Raw genomic sequence first — 17126 nt, forward strand, 5'->3', positions numbered from 1 at the left:
CACAGTCCTTCTATTCCACGTAAGTAAAAATAGCAAGTGGATAGGTCTTTATCCATTGGATGGTGACTTCCAATTTAATACATTACAATATAGTTATTGTTTATATGGCAGATTTCACTTAGTTGAAAAATAAACTCTGCTTTTTTTGCTTTTTCTTAAAGTGGCTTTTATATCTTATGCAGATAGCACCAAATTGCTGTGATTCTATAGAATTCTGAACCATTGTGCAAACTACGTGGCCAGAAAAAAAAAACTATTTTACATTAAGCAGGGGAAGCCAATATTAAAATGATATTGATTAGTTCCTGACTGCAATCAAATCACTGGGATAACGGGGTCTGCACTTGCTGGCTGGGCCTTTCAGTAAGTTAATAGAATCTGACAGAATTTTAATAATTTTCTGTAAGGCTCAACCAAGGAAGGGCTTGATACAGAGGGTCTGTGCGGGAATATGCAGATATCGCACCCACCAGGATTTGTATTGAGATGTAAATCTGTGTAAAGATTGAGATAATACAACCATTAATTTGTCATCTTGTTTCGACTAGACAAATGTAACTCTCTGCAAATGTAATATCTGCCACACCTGCAGTGCACATGGTTTTGCCCAACTGCTAACAAATTTGCTGATGTGATCAACTCTGAATTACCCCCTTCACCTGAGAAGGGTGCAAGCAGAAATAGGCGCTTGCGGAACGTGCGTCGATTGGCACAAACATATCTCATGTCACTTTAGACTAAAACTGCAGGGCGCCCAAAATCAACTGAATTCTCCCCAAGTGGTCTGAAAATAATAGATTATAATAATGATATGTGGGCCCTTTTTCTTAACTATTTTTAAGATTTTTTTAATTTATTTTTTACTTATGCAGTGTTAAGTCCCAGAGTTTGATGCTTCCAGATATATCTCTTCTTTCCTTCAGAATATTGTTAGTATGGTTTCTTACTCTCTTGTATTCCCCATCCTTGTCCTTCAGCTTTCACCGTGCAATGAAAAACACCTGGTTGAACAGAAATGCTCCAGCCCAGAACAAGGAGTCTTCAATCCCGACACTGGAAAGTGTAGTGTTTGGCAGTAACTACACAAAGCAGCTATCTGCAGATGTAAGAAAACCTATTCATATTCCATATTCTGCTAAAAATGCCACTAACAAATAATCTACATCAATGCTATACACATTCATCATTTATATCTGGATAAAAGCAGGGTTTGGTCTTGGAGAAACTTGTGAATATCTTCACAGGTTGTTGTCTGTATTGATCTACTTTTTATAAAATACTATATAAAAGAGCTATGATATAAGCACCATTACCTTTGCATTGTTGCAATGGTTATGTTGGGAACAAAAAAAAAAAGATTGTTTTAGTGCTGCTGTCACTCAGCATGAAAGCTGACATGAGCCCTCCATCTATTTAGACAATTATGTAGTTCAGGAGTGACCCAGTGACGCTGAATTATGTAGTATGCATTTACTATGTGTAAGAGTTCCAGCATAAAGTGAGATTTTCTCTTTCCAGGGTAACAGCTTTGTGGTTCAAGAATGTTTCCTACAACATGCCTACAACTTTCATTATACCCTCTGTGCCTGCTTGCTGTTATCATTTAAGGGATTATACAGCTATTTCATGACTGTAACAAAGGGCCTACCCTCTTCCCTGAAGCTGGAGTTGGGTAAGTATGACCATACTGAATGCTCTGCCTATATGATCTCTGCCTCCCCCTTGTGGCCACCTTGTTTATTTCTCTGCTTTGCTTCTGGTTTCTGGGGCCAATCAGCATCTTTCAACATCTTACAATAAGCAAACTTTTTTTAATTCTCACTTTCATTTTGTTATATGATCTTGTTAATAATTATGGCCTACTTAGCTAGACCTAAATATTTAATCCATGGCCCATTTGCAGCTATAATGCTTGCATTCCAGTGAATTTGTTTTAACTAGTTTTATTTTCAAGTTCTGTATATTAATGATCTACATTCCTAGTTTTGTGTTTCTTTTGGCTTGTGTATGTGTAATATTCATAATTTCATATTTTATACATATTTGTTCATTTGCTTCTACGTAGAGACGTTTGCCTTTCTCATAATGTTGCTTGGATATTTTTTAGGTTAGAACTAAGAATAACCCCTGGTTCGGGAACATTGGTGCCGGCCATTTATACTAATCTCTAATATTGCACTGCATCCACTAAGCAATTTCACAAGTTGCGTTTTATACAATGGTGGCTGGCCATCCAGCTGTCACTACCCATAGGGAAATCGCTAATAGGTACTTTTTACTCCTCAGGAAAGATGCATGTTTGCAGATTGATTAGTGGAGGGTGCACAAAATTTCCAGTTTAGTCTTCTTTTTTTCTTTAATGATTGTTATCAGTATCTTTCTTTTTCTTCTTTTTCTTCTTGATTTTCGCCTTGCTTTATTATATGATGTACATTTGTCTTTCCATGTCATATAGCCATCTAACAATACAACATAAAAAGATATGAGTAAAATAAATAGAGAGATTTAGATGTTTTCTACATGCGTATGCATTAACCTTCTAAAATGTGCTTATTGACAATATAATAAGCTGTCTGGTCTGATTGGTATGTACTAAATACAGCAACCCTTCAATGTACATCATAGAAAAACCTTCATAATCTACTAGTGCTCTGTGCTTTTCTTGGCAATCTCCTCTCACTCACTGTCCGACTTCTAACTAACACAAAGTTAAGTCATAAAGCACAGATATGAAAGGAATGTAATTAGTACATATGTGTGCCATCCTTACAATCAGCCAAGCCCCGCATGCAGGTCCTATATGAACGTCTTCTCAGAAGAAAATCTCCGTGGTCGGCAAGAGACACCCCTCAGGGTATGTTGTTCCTCCTGACAGTGATGTATAATAGATTAGAATGTTTGTTAATATTTATCTCTCTCTTTATGATCTTACAAGTTTTTATTCATTATGTTTACTGTGAGATTTATTGGCCATCTAATCTTAGAAACCAAACTGTACGTATTTACCTATAGTGCTGAAGAAAAGAGAGGATGCGTTATTTGTAGTAGAATCATTTAATTGAGATTGCAATGTTTCAAATATTTTAGGTTTGTTATCCTGTACCTTGAGTGTGTAAAATGCAGAAGTGGGTACCAGCTTAATTCCTTAAAGTTGCAGTTAACAAAGCAGTTTATATTATTGATCAGAATTAGGCACATTACAATGACTTGCAGCAGTTACCATGTACATATGTAAAGTACAGTATACAGGTGTCTCTGAAATAGAATGTACCGTACAGTACTTTGTTTCCATCATGTATCACTTCACATTTGTATCTGTACACTACTTTCCAAACAGGTATGTGTATTCAAAGTAGTTTCATAGTGAACAGAGATGCAGTAGGAGTGCATACTGTAAGTGGTTGTGGGTACAGAGATTGCGGTTCCTGTGACAGTAGGGCACATTTGGTATGCCAGGAAATAACCTTGGACATTTGATTTTAGTTCTGCTTTCCAGTGTTACAGAGCTTGGTGATAGTGACTGGTTTCTGCCAATACCTACAGTAGCACTACAAGTGATGGGTAGTGTTGAATGATTTTGTTCCATCATTCAGCTGAACTTCATATTTCATTCCATTGTAGGGTACGTGTAGCCAGACAGCCTCAGACTTTGGTGAACCTGGATTTTGCAGACAATACAGCAGGGCTTAATGTACAGAATAGTGCTACATCTGGTTTAGTAACCAATCAAATACTGTATTTGTATTCAATTAGCTATACGCACATAATTGCCCTTAATACTGTTATTAAATTAACACTATTAGAGTTGCTTTGAACAATAATAATCAAAAAGCTTATATTTTGGAACCATAAGTCAATGTGTGTGAGTGTGTTTTTTTTTATTATTAATACTTGACCTTGTGCACTAAACACAATACAGCACCAAACATCAGTCAGACAGTCTGACTATATAATTATGATGCAGGCATTGAAAGTAAAATATATGATTCCCACATAGACAAATTTGTAGTATTTAATTAAAAAAATATGGAAGTATGAGACCAGAGTAATACGGATGTGCTGCTGAACTGGGCTGGTATGAATCTCTGGTGGTGCTCCTCGTGGGTCAAATCACATATGTAACTACAGAGAGAACCAGAGTGTTGGGGGGCGTACCTATAGCAAAAACTATAATGTAAAAAGAACCGTTCCCAACAAAAGAAAAACAGCATATCAAGTTGTATAAAACAATATGAAGTATTCCAGTATGAAATATGGAATGAAATATGTCCAAATAGGTAGGTTCAGGGGAAATTTAAGGAAAAACTACTTCACAGAAAGGGCAGTAGAAGAGTGGAATAACCTCCCGCTAGAGGTGTTTGAGGCTAAGTCAGTAGAGCAATTTAATCATGCTTGGGATAGGCATATGAATATCCTTAAAAATAACTAAGGGATATTGGGCGCCCGCCTCTGTACAGTGACTTTCTGCAGGTTCTCTGTTACGTGTTCCTGTTAAGCTATTGCTGTTAATGTTGCCAGACTTTGCTGGCTAAGTTATGTATTGGTGTGCTGGTGTTCAAATCTCACCACACCTGTTGTTGTTATGTTCCTTCTCTCAAGTATGTAATTCTCCTTCGGGCACTGTTTTACCTATAACTGAGCTGTAGGAGGAGGCATAGAGGGGAGGAGCCAGCACAACCAGTGGAAGAAATCTAAAGTGCACTGGCTCCTTTGGACCCATCTATACCCCCACCGTACTATTTCTGTCCCCAATATCCCTTATGGACTACGAGAAAAGGATTTACCGGTAGGTATTCAAAATCCTATTATACACACAGTCCAGTGCAAAAGTTTTAGGCAGGTGTGGAAAAATGCTGCAAAGTAAGAATGCTTTCAAACATAGAAGTGTTAATAGTTTATTTTTATCAATGAATAAAATGCAAAGTTCAGAAGAACAGATGAGAAATCTAAATCAAATCAATATTTGGTGGTGGTGACCACCCTTTGCCTTCAAAACAGCATCAATTCTTCTAGGTACACTTGCACTCAGTTTTTGAAGGAACTCTGCATTGAGAATTAAACATCTTGGAGATGTAGGCTTGCGCTAATTCTTCTGTCTCTTCATATAATAATCAGACAGACTTGATGATGTTGAGATCAAGGCTCTGTGTGGGCCATATCATCACGTCCAGAACTCCTTGTGGTTCTTTATGCTGAAGATGGTTAATGACATTGGCTGTATGTTTGTTGGTCATTGTCCTTCTGCAGAGAAAATTTGGAGCCAACCAGATGCATCCCACATGGTATTTCATGATGGATAATTACCTGCCTGTATTTCTCAGCATTGAAGCACAAAGAAACGGGCAACGTAGATGCAGTGGTCGGCTAAGGAAACTTAGTGCATCAGATGTGCATCAGATGAAAGACACATCATGCTTACTTCCCTTCAAAATTTGAAGATGTCCAGTAGTGCCATCAGCTCAGAACTGGCAGAAACCAGTGGGACCCAGGTATACCCATCTGGTGAAAGTGGTCATAGAAAGTCATAGCTGAACAGGCCAGGTGGATGATACTGGTAGATCCCTAATTCTCTGACACAGTCCTTATGGGAGAAAAACCATGCCGAAGCCTGGGTTGCCCTGCAGGAAACAGGATTGAGACTGTGCATGTGAGAAGCCAGGCAAGGCTGACTATATCCTGTGAGAGACAGGACAGACTTTTCATTTAAGAGACTTTGTTTGCAGATTAGCTGCCCATGGTTAGTCAGGGGCGAAGCGAGTCAGTGCCCTGAATGGGTGTTAGGCATTTGTTATTTTCTTTTCATTTGTGTTTTTCCTTTTATATAGCATAAATATATATAAAATTTAATTACAGCTACCATGTTTTCCTCAGCATGATCCATTGTGTGCAAATCTGTGAAATTATTGTGGTCCTTGATTCTTTGCATCTTTTTTTTAGTTTTTTTGCTTCCACTGTCTTAGCCCACCCAAAGCGTGGCGAGCACAACGAGCTTGCAAAGGGATAAGCTGCGTTCGCCGCCGGTCTCCCGGCGTCGGTCTCCTGACCGCCGGGATATCATACTGATCCCCTTGCTTGGATGGTTTGAAACAAGAAGAGCAAGTTTCAATGTCCATTCAGAATCCTCCTCGGCTTGTTTCTATACAAATCTGCTATGAAGAGGCGTGGTGGGTGCAGTAAATAGAACATGAAATTAATGTTTTATGTTATCAAAATATTCTTTTTCTATCTTGAGATTGAGTTATCTAAAGGACACACCCACCTTTATTAAATGTTTGACACTCTTTGACAGAACTTGTCACTTCAATAAACCAATATCAAAGATTGCAGTGACGCTTTGATATTTCACTAAAATATTATTGATCTTTATATGCAATATGCTGTAAGTTACTTGATCTCCAATCAAATATTTGCTCTATTTGTTTTGCTGTAATGTGAGATGTTGAAGAAATGTTAACAAAGCTTTGCATATATTACACACTGCAGTATCATGATAAACTTACACACCCCGTTTTGTTTCTTCAGAAAAAATTGATGTGGATGCGCGTCTCTCAGAACTGTGTGAAGATGTTAAGGTATGTGAGACCACATATATATAGACCTCACTCCAATGATCATTTTTGTATCTTTTTTTGGCAAGTACCTATGCTTGATACTTTGACCATTTCCTTAGTGCTGCATATATTATGGTTAATAGAATATCTGGCTGAGACCTGTATTTACTCTGCCGGGATGAAATCCCGGCAGCTGGGATCCCGGAGGTCAGTTTACCGACATCAGAATGCCGGCAGCGGGCGCTGCGCTCGCCACATGTTCTATTCCTACTCTATGGGTGTGGTAGACACCCACAAGTGGGAATAGCCCTGGCACAGCTGTCAGCCTTCTCGGTGGTCGGGATCCCGGCGTCTGTATTCTGACTGCAGGGATCTCTATTGCCGGGATATTAACTACATCCCGACTATATATTGTATCTTGTCCCACTTGTTTCACTGTGAGGGGTAAATTTCTCTTAGCACATGTTTGAAGGTCCTCGCGCTTTCGGCTTGATGTCGGCTCTTTGACGTACCATGGTTCCAAAGAGCCCAAAAATCTTGTTAGGTACGTCAAAGAGCCGACATCAAGCCGAAAGCGCGTGTGCAAAAATGGGGTGTGACCTTGTGCCTGCTAGGCCACACTCCTGGTATAAAATACAATGAAAATGCCAGATCCAGATAAAATACATTTTAAAGCCAGAATCAACATAAAATACACTGAAAAAGACACTTCCACATAAAATAATGTAAAAATGCAGATCCACATAAAACATATTGAAAAAGCCATATTCACATTATACACTTCAGCTCCTTCATGTGTCACTCCAGCCAGCACTATCCTGTGTCACTCCAGCCAGCACTATCCTGTGTCACTCCAGCCAGCACCCTCCTGTGTCACTCCAGTCAGCTCCCCCATGTGTCACTCCAGCCAGCACCCTCCTGTGTCACTCCAGTCAGCTCCCCATTGTGTCTCTCCTGCCAGCACCCTCCTGTATCACTCCAGTCATCTCCCCCATTATGTCTCTCCTGCCAGCACCCTCCTGTGTCACTCCAGCCAGCACCCTCCGGTGTCACTCCAGGCACTCCCCATTGTGTGTCTCCTGCCAGGATTCTCCTTTGTCACTCCAGACAGCTCCCCATTGTGTCACTCCTGCAAGCACCCTCCTATGTCACTCCTGCCAGCACCCTCCTGTATCACTCCAGTCAGCTCCCCCATTATGTCTCTCCTGCCAGCACCCTCCTGTGTCATTCCAGCAAGCACCCTCCGGTGTCACTCCAGGCACTCCCCCATTATTTCTCTCCTGCCAGCACCCTCCTGTGTCACTCCAGTCAGCTCCCCCATTATGTCTCGCCTGCCAGCACCCTCCTGTGTCACTCTAGCCAGCACCCTCCTGTATCACTCCAGTCAGCTCCCCCATTATGTCTCGCCTGCCAGCACCCTCCTGTGTCACTCCAGCCAGCACCCTCCTGTATCACTCCAGGCAGCTCCCCCATTATGTCTCTCCTGCCAGCACCCTCCTGTGTCACTCCAGCCAGCACCCTCCTGTATCACTCCAGTCAGCACCCCCATTATGTCTCTCCTGCCAGCACTCTCCTGTGTTAATCCAGCCAGCACCCTCCTGTATCACTCCAGGCAGCTCCCCCATTATGTCTCTCCTGGCAGCACCCTCCTGTCACTCCATCCAGCTCCCCCTCATATGTCACTACAGCCCAGTATCTGGCTCCCTCAGTTTACAGTCGCTGTAGTGCTGCTGTGTGTCTGGTTGGAGTGCACCGGTTTCCAGGATTTGTTGTGGTCAGGTGACTGAGTGTCGGGAGCCGCATTTGAATAAAGAAAGTTCCGCATGCGGCTCAAGAGCCACAGGTTGACCACGGCTGGTCTAAGTTATGAAAATACTACTGTCCTTTATCTCTGTGAATGTATTCTACAATATTTGTTTTTTTAAAATATATTTAGGAAGGTGTTATTCTTAGTTATAATAATATATCATGGTTTATTTGTTTCACCAGAAAATTGACAATCCAGATGAATTGGCGGAACTAATTAACATGAACCTGGCACAGCTTTGCTCACTTCTGATGGCTCTTTGGGGACAGTTTATTGAAGTTATTGTCTTGCAAGATGAAGTTACAGCTATTGTTGCACAAGAACATCATACATTAAGAGTGAGCATACAGTGTGCTAACAATATCATGTTGCTATAGGCTCCCTTTTGCCCCAGGCAAAAAATATTGTTTGTAAGCTTGATGGTATGAAACATTTTGACTGTAAAATGATGTACACTGTAATGTAAGTTTTCACTGTGACGTTAGAAGGATATCAATCTTGGAAAAATATGTGTAGATTATTTAATTTTTTTGTAAACGTGTGATTTCATAGGGAAGTATGTATTATGAATAACAATAAGACTGTGTTCAATTACGTTTATCATTCCGCTTCCTGATAATGCTAGCATTGGCTAGGTTTTTTTTTTGTGTGTTTTTTTTCAAAAACCACACCCTTGTGTCCAGTATTATGAGTGTTGTCCTTTCCTTGTGCAAGGAGTCTTTAAGGTTACTTGAGAGGGTTACTTTTTTTTCTTTTCTTTTTTATAAACCCTTTTACAAGCCTTCACCAAGGCTGACCAAGTATAGCTGTAACAGATAACTTTACTTTATACAGTGATGAAATTTAGTTGATCAGAATGTGAAGGTAGTATGAACATAAAACATTACATGATTGACACAGGCTGGTCTATCTAACATACCACACCCATGAAAAAGATATTGGCACTTTTGTTCCAGACAGGAGAAGATGGTGTTCAGAAACTTTGTGGTGGCCTGTTACATTCAGTGCATGTAGCACATTGACCACTGGAGCTCTGTTTTGTCATACCTGTTGAATGCTGTGTACCACTAAAGCAGGGGTGGGGAACCTCAGGCCCGCGGGCCGTATAAGGCCCTCAAAGCCACTTGATCAGGCCCTCCCAGGCTCACCTAACCAAGGGAGATGCCGGGCACCCACTGAGATTTTGTTACTAGCGGGCGCCCGGCTTCTTCCCCTCAGCAGCAGCCGGAGGCAGGAGCTCACTCCTGAGCTCCGGCATCCGGCTCTGGCAGTGTGCGTGTGTTCCTGTGCGGTGTTATGGGAGAGATGTCATGACGTCTCTCCCATAGTTCTGAGGAGCAGGCAGCTAGGCAGAGGACAAGGGTCTGGAAGCAGGAGCGGGGCTGGTGAGTATTGTGTCTTTTCTTTCTTTTAATGTGTGTGTGTGTGTGTAAGCGGCGCTACTAGGGGTCATATCTAATGGGGCATATCTACTGGGGGCAGGCTAGTTTTTAAGTTGATAATTTTTGTATGGCCCCCGAAGGATTTTATAAATATCCAAATGGCCCTTGGTAGAAAAAAGGTTCCCCACCCCTGCACTAAAGCATCTGCCAAGTTCATAACACAGTGCAAGTAATCTAGTACTACAAACAAACTGCAGTAGTAAAGATTTATTTATTTATTTTAAAGTACAGAGGAGATGGAACAAGGCTGTAACAATAAAACCAATCCAAATGTGGTGGTGAAACCACAAAATTAGGTTTATCATAAACTTAATAAAAAATTGTAATGGAGGGAAGGGGGAATGATATTTGTAACCTACTTATCGTAAACATTTCAGAGCCCTACCTGGAAACCCATAGGTTCATCCAATGACCTGGGCAATCTGTTGCAACATGCAATGTTTAAAAAAAAAAAAAAAGATTTATCTAGATTTGTTGTTGCAGGATATCATTCAGTGAATTTAGGACAAACTGTTAATACCATTAGTAGATGGTACCAGTGGTAGATTGTCGCTGCTGATTTGCTGATACTGGGCAACCTTGCAAATTACATTTTTGTATCTAGTATATTGTGTTTTCTCTATAGATCTTCTTTGTACCCCTTGTGTTTTTTTAGGCTATAATTAGTTGTGCTCCAAAACACTATAATGATGAGACCACATCTATGTCGACCCTGCCTGTTTGTCCCTCTTCTTTAGAATGTATTCTTTCACGAGCATGGCCCTCTCTCCTCATGTGCTTTTCATTCTCTTACATAAACTATCTACTTTTCAATACTTTCTTTGACTGCACCAAATCCCTCAGTTTTCTGCCGCCTGAGACTTGTTTCAGTGTATTCTGCTGACTCAGCTCTGTTTATATACCCTGTATGTGTCCTATATTATCTTGAATTGTGAGTCACTGTTTTCTTGTTTTGCTTATTTATGTACTATGTAATTGGATGCTGCGGATCACTTGTGGCGCCATATAAATTAAGGATGATAATAATAATACATGTTATAATTTAGCATACTAAAATCATTAGGATTTCGTTTCAGTTGAACAAATTCCAAGGTACAGGTTGAGTATCCCTTATCCAAAATTCTTGGGACCAGAGGTATTTTGGATATCGGATTTTTCCGTATTTTGGAATAATTAGATACCATAATGAGATCTTATGATGATGGGACCTAAATCTAAGCACAGAATGCATTTATGTTATATATACACCCTAAACACACAGCCTGAAGGTAATTTTAGCCAATATTTTTTATAACTTTGTGCATTAAACAAAGTGTGTGTACATTCACACATTTCATTTATGTTTCATATACACTTTATATACACAGCCTGAAGGTCATTTAATACAATATTATTAATAACTTTGTGTATTAAACAAAGTTTGTGTACATTGAGCCATCAAAAAACAAAGGTTTCACTATCTCACTCAAAAAAGTCCGTATTTCGGAATATTCCGTATTTCGGAATATTTGGATATGGGATACTCAACCTGTATCATAATATCCTGAGCTTTACATAAACACACAAAAAAATTACGAATTTAGACCAGCTCTACACCTGGATTTGTTTTATTTGTTTATACTTTATGGAAGGAAGGCCCAGATTTACCTGCAGAATAGATATTGCTGTTAGAATTTAAGTGTATGCTGAGCTTTAATTAGTTGTGTTTTCTATAGGTTCGCAGATTTGCAGAAGCTTTCTTTTGCCTCGAGCATCCCAGAGAGGCAGCCCTGGCATACCAAGAATTACAGTGAGTATTTGAATTTTACATGTAATAACTTGTAGCACTTTCTTGTTTATCATACTGTAAATTGTACATTTATGAGTAAGCATGAGGTTTTTGAAAAGAAAATAATTATCAGAGATTGAGTTTACTTTACTGTTACTGATACAATTCTACTTTTGTATAAGTTTACAATCAATGCTTTAATACTTTTCTTCTGTGAACACATAGTAAATTACAAAAGCTGAAAACTTGCAGGAATAAAATGAAAGTGAGATATTGTATTTTTACATTATGCACAGTTTTTTGGTGCGTTAACATTGTAATTTATCTCTGCTACAGCAGCTTTTTTACCTTTCTTGTTTTATTCAGTTTCCGTTTCTCTCAATAATAATAATAAGCTGATTTCCAAAGGCCATTTTTAATTCATAAAATTTTAAAGATGTTTAATGTCAAAGTTTTTGGTTTGATCTGTATCTACAGTGCCCAGAGCCATCTTCAGATGTCAACAGCTATAAAGAACTCCACCTACTTCAGTTCGCTTCCTCCTCTTCCTATAGAATGCAGTGAATTGGATGGAGATTTTAACTCACTTCCTATTATATTTGAAGATCGTTATTTAGATTACATTACAGAAGGTATGTATAGCTCTGCACTTTTCTTGTACTTTTTATACAGTGCATCCGGAAAGTATTCACAGCGCTTCACTTTTTCCACATTTTGTTATGTTACAGCTTTTTTCCAAAATTTAATAAATTAATTTTTTCCCTCAGAATTCTACACACAATACCCCATAATGACAAAGTGAAAAAAGTTTTTTTGAGATTTTTGCTAATTTATAAAAAATAAAAAGCTAAGAAATCACATGTACATAAAAAGTGAAGCGCTTTGAATACTTTCCGCGTGCAGTGTGTATGTATCTATTATGTATGTATATATATATGTGTGTGTGTGTGTATAATATATATATATATATATATATATATGTGTGTGTGTGTGTATAATATATATTTCTCTGACGTCCTAGTGGATGCTGGGAACTCCGTAAGGACCATGGGGAATAGCGGCTCCGCAGGAGACTGGGCACAACTAAAAGAAAGCTTTTAGACTACCTGGTGTGCACTGGCTCCTCCCACCATGACCCCCCTCCAAGCCTCAGTTAGATTTCTGTGCCCGGCCGAGCTGGATGCACACTAAGGGCTCTCCTGAGCTCCTAGAAAGAAAGTTTATTTTAGGTTTTTTATTTTACAGTGAGACCTGCTGGCAACAGGCTCACTGCATCGAGGGACTAAGGGGAGAAGAAGCGAACCTACCTGCTTGCAGCTAGCTTGGGCTTCTTAGGCTACTGGACACCATTAGCTCCAGAGGGATCGACCGCATGGAACTGGCCTTGGTGTTCGTTCCCGGAGCCGCGCCGCCGTCCCCCTTACAGAGCCAGAAGCAAGAAGAGGTCCGGAAAATCGGCGGCAGAAGACATCAGTCTTCACCAAGGTAGCGCACAGCACTGCAGCTGTGCGCCATTGCTCCTCATGCACACTTCACACTCCGGTCACTGAGGGTGCAGGGCGCTGGGGGGGGGGGCGCCCTGAGCAGCAATAAAAACAATTTGGCTGGCAAATATATCACAATATATAGCCCCAGAGGCTATATATGTGATAAATACCCCTGCCAGAATCCATAAAAAAGCGGGAGAAAAGTCTGCGAAAAAGGGGCGGAGCTATCTCTCTCAGCACACTGGCGCCATTTTCTCTTCACAGTATAGCTGGAAGACAGCTCCCCAGGCTCTCCCCTGTAGTTTGCAGGCTCAAAGGGTTAAAAAGAGAGGGGGGGGGGCCACTAAATTTAGGCGCAATATTGTATATACAAGCAGCTATTGGGAAAAATTCACTTAATATAGTGTTAATCCCTAAATTATATAGCGCTCTGGTGTGTGCTGGCATACTCTCTCTCTGTCTCCCCAAAGGGCTGTGTGGGGTCCTGTCCTCAGTCAGAGCATTCCCTGTGTGTGTGCGGTGTGTCGGTACGGCTGTGTCGACACGTTTGATGAGGAGGCTTATGTGATGGCAGAGCAGATGCCGATAAATGTGATGTCGCCCCCTGTGTGGCCGACACCAGAGTGGATGGATAGGTGGAAGGTATAAACCGACAGTGTCAACTCCTTACATAAAAGGCTGGATGACGTAACAGCTATGGGACAGCCGGCTTCTCAGCCCGCGCCTGCCCAGGCGTCTCAAAGGCCATCAGGGGCTCAAAAACGCCCGCTCCCTCAGATGGCAGACACAGATGTCGACACGGAGTCTGACTCCAGTGTCGACGAGGTTGAGACATATACACAATCCACTAGGAACATCCGTTACATGATCCCGGCAATAAAAAATGTGTTACACATTTCTGACATTAACCCAAGTACCACTAAAAAAGGGTTTTATGTTTGGGGAGAAAAAGAAGGCAGTGTTTTGTTCCCCCATCAAATGAGTGAATGAAGTGTGAAAAAGCGTGGGTTCCCCCGATAAGAAACTGGTAATTTCTAAAAAGTTACTGATGGCGTACCCTTTCCCGTCAGAGGATAAGTTACGCTGGGAGATATCCCCTAGGGTGGATAAGGCGCTCACACGTTTGTCAAAAAAGGTGGCACTGCCGTCTTAGGATACGGCCACTTTGAAGGTACCTGCTGATAAAAAGCAGGAGGCTATCCTGAAGTCTGTATTTACACACGCAGGTACTAGACTGAGACCTGCAGATAGTGCTGCTGCAGCGTGGTCTGTAACCCTGTCAAACAGGGATACTATTTTGCGAACATAAGACGTCGTCTTATATATGAGGGATGCACAGAGGGATATTTTGCCGGCTGGCATCCAGAATTAATGCAATGTCCATTCTGTCAGGAGGGTATTAGAGACCCGACACTGGACAGGTGATGCTGACTTTAAAAGGCACATAGAGCCTTATAAGGGTGAGGAATTGTTTGGGGATGGTCTCTGGGACCTCGTATCCACAGCAACAGCTGGGAAGAAATTTTTTTACCTCAGGTTTCCTCACAGCCTAAGAAAGCACTGTATTATCAGGTACAGTCCTTTCGGCTTCAGAAAAGCAAGCGGGTCAAAGGCGCTTCCTTTCTGCACAGAGACGAGGGAAGAGGGAAAAAGCTGCACCAGTCAGCCAGTTCCCAGAATCAAAATTCTTCCCCCGCTTCCTCTGAGTCCACCGCATGACGCGGGGGCTCCACAGGCGTAGCCAGGTACGGTGGGGGACCGCCTCAAAAATTTCAGCGATCAGTGGGATCGCTCACAGGTGGATCCCTGGATCCTTCAAGTAATATCTCAGGGGTACAAGCTGGAATTCGAGGCGTCTCCCCCCCGCCGTTTCCTCAAATCTGCCTTGCCGACAACTCCCTCAGGCAGGGAGGCTGTGCTAGAGGCAATTCACAAGCTGTATTCCCAGCAGGTGATAGTCAAGGTGCCCCTACTTCAACAAGGACGGGGTTACTATTCCACACTGTTTGTGGTACCGAAACCGGACGGTTCGGTGAGACCCATTTTAAATTTGAAATCCTTGAACACATACATAAAAAAATTCAAGTTCAAGATGGAATCGCTCAGGGCGGTTATTGCAAGCCTGGAGGAGGGGGATTACATGGTATCCCTAGACATCAAGGATGCTTACCTACATGTCCCCATTTACCATCCTCACCAGGAGTACCTCAGATTTGGGGTACAGGATTGCCATTACCAATTCCAAACACTGCCGTTTGGACTGTCCACGGCACCGAGGGTCTTTACCAAGGTAATGGCAGAAATGATGATACTCCTTCGAAAAAAAGGGAGTTTTAATTATCCCGTACTTGGACGATCTCCTTATAAAGGCAAGGTCCAAGGAGCAGTTGTTGGTCGGAGTAGCACTATCTCGGGAAGTGCTACAACAGCACGGATGGATTCTATACATTCCAAAGTCACAGCTGGTTCCTACCACACGCCTACTGTTCCTGGGGATGGTTCTGGACACAGAACAGAAAAAAGTGTTTCTCCCGCAGGAGAAAGCCAAGGAGCTGTCATCTCTAGTCAGAGACCTCCTGAAACCAAAACAGGTATCGGTGCATCACTGCACACGAGTCCTGGGAAAAATGGTAGCTTCTTACGAAGCAAAATTCCATTCGGCAGGTTCCATGCAAGAACCTTTCAGTGGGACCTCTTGGACAAGTGGTCGGGATCGCATCTTCAGATGCATCGGCTGATAACCCTGTCTCCAAGGACCAGGGTATCTCTACTGTGGTGGCTGCAGAGTGCTCATCTTCAAGAGGGCCGCAGATTTGGCATACAGGACTGGGTCCTGGTAACCACGGATGCCAGCCTTCGAGGCTGGGGGGCAGTCACACAGGGAAGAAATTTCCAAGGACTTTGGTCAAGTCAGGAGTCGTCCCTACACATAAATATTCTGGAACTGAGGGCCATTTACAATGCCCTAAGTCTGGCAAGGCCTCTGCTTCATAACCAGCCGGTACTGATCCAATCAGACAACATCACGGCAGTCGCCCTTGTAAACCGACAGGGCGGCACAAGAAGCAGGATGGCGATGGCAGAAGCCACAAGGATTCTCCGATGGGCGGAGAATCACGTCTTAGCACTGTCAGCAGTGTTCATTTCGGGAGTGGACAACTGGGAAGCAGATGGCCTCTACCGCTCAGACAGGATCTGCTACAGCAGGGGCCCTGTCTGTTCCAAGACTTACCGCGGCTGCGTTTGACGGCATGGCGGTTGAATTCCGGATCCTAAAGGAAAAAGGCATTCCGGAGGAAGTCATTCCTACGCTGATAAAAGCCAGGAAAGAAGTAACCGCAAACCATTATCACCGTATTTGGCGAAAATATGTTGCGTGGTGTGAGGCCAGGAAGGCCCCAACAGAGGAATTTCAGCTGGGTCGTTTTCTGCACTTCCTACAGTCAGGAGTGACTATGGGCCTAAACTTGGGTTCCATTAAGGTCCAGATTTCGGCTCTGTCGATTTTCTTCCAGAAAGAACTGGCTTCACTGCCTGGAGTTCAGACATTTGTAAAGGGAGTGCTACATATTCAGCCCCCTTTTGTGTCTCCTGTGGCACCTTGGGATCTCAACGTGGTGTTGAGTTTCCTAAAATCATATTGGTTTGAGCCACTTAAAACTGTGGATTTGAAATATCTCACGTGGAAAGTGGTCATGTTATTGGCCTTGGCTTCGGCCAGGCGTGTGTCAGAATTGGCGGCTTTGTCATGTAAAAGCCCTTATCTGATTTTCCATATGGATAGGGCAGAATTGAGGACTCGTCCCCAGTTTCTCCCTAAGGTGGTATCAGCTTTTCACTTAAACCAACCTATTGTAGTGCCTGCGGCTACTAGGGACTTGGAAGATTCCACGTTACTGGACGTAGTCAGGGCCTTAAAAATTAATATTTCCAGGACGGCTGGAGTCAGGAAAACTGACTCGCTTTTTATCCTGTAGGCACCCAACAAAATAGGTGCTCCTGCTTCTAAGCAGACTATTGCTCGTTGAATTTGTAGCACAATTCAGCTGGAGCATTCTGCGGCAGGATTGC

The 17126-nt window shown here is 42.1% G+C and overlaps 1 protein-coding gene across 12 annotated transcripts in view; it reads left to right on the forward strand.

Moving 5' to 3' along the window:
* FAM135A (family with sequence similarity 135 member A) overlaps positions 1 to 17126 on the forward strand; it is a 325004-nt gene that overhangs the window by 215374 nt on the left and 92504 nt on the right. For 11 of the 12 annotated variants that reach the window (XM_063916772.1, XM_063916769.1, XM_063916771.1 and 8 more), the window contains 7 exons: positions 978 to 1104; positions 1519 to 1672; positions 2777 to 2854; positions 6523 to 6572; positions 8541 to 8696; positions 11516 to 11589; positions 12046 to 12200. In XM_063916772.1, coding sequence (XP_063772842.1) covers positions 978 to 1104; positions 1519 to 1672; positions 2777 to 2854; positions 6523 to 6572; positions 8541 to 8696; positions 11516 to 11589; positions 12046 to 12200 — 794 coding nt within the window. The remainder of the gene's footprint in view (positions 1 to 977; positions 1105 to 1518; positions 1673 to 2776; positions 2855 to 6522; positions 6573 to 8540; positions 8697 to 11515; positions 11590 to 12045; positions 12201 to 17126) is intronic. The other variant, XM_063916779.1, reaches the window with a different exon arrangement.

The sequence above is a fragment of the Pseudophryne corroboree genome, chromosome 4 (genome assembly GCF_028390025.1).
Source record: "Pseudophryne corroboree isolate aPseCor3 chromosome 4, aPseCor3.hap2, whole genome shotgun sequence".
Taxonomy (NCBI): domain Eukaryota; kingdom Metazoa; phylum Chordata; class Amphibia; order Anura; family Myobatrachidae; genus Pseudophryne; species Pseudophryne corroboree.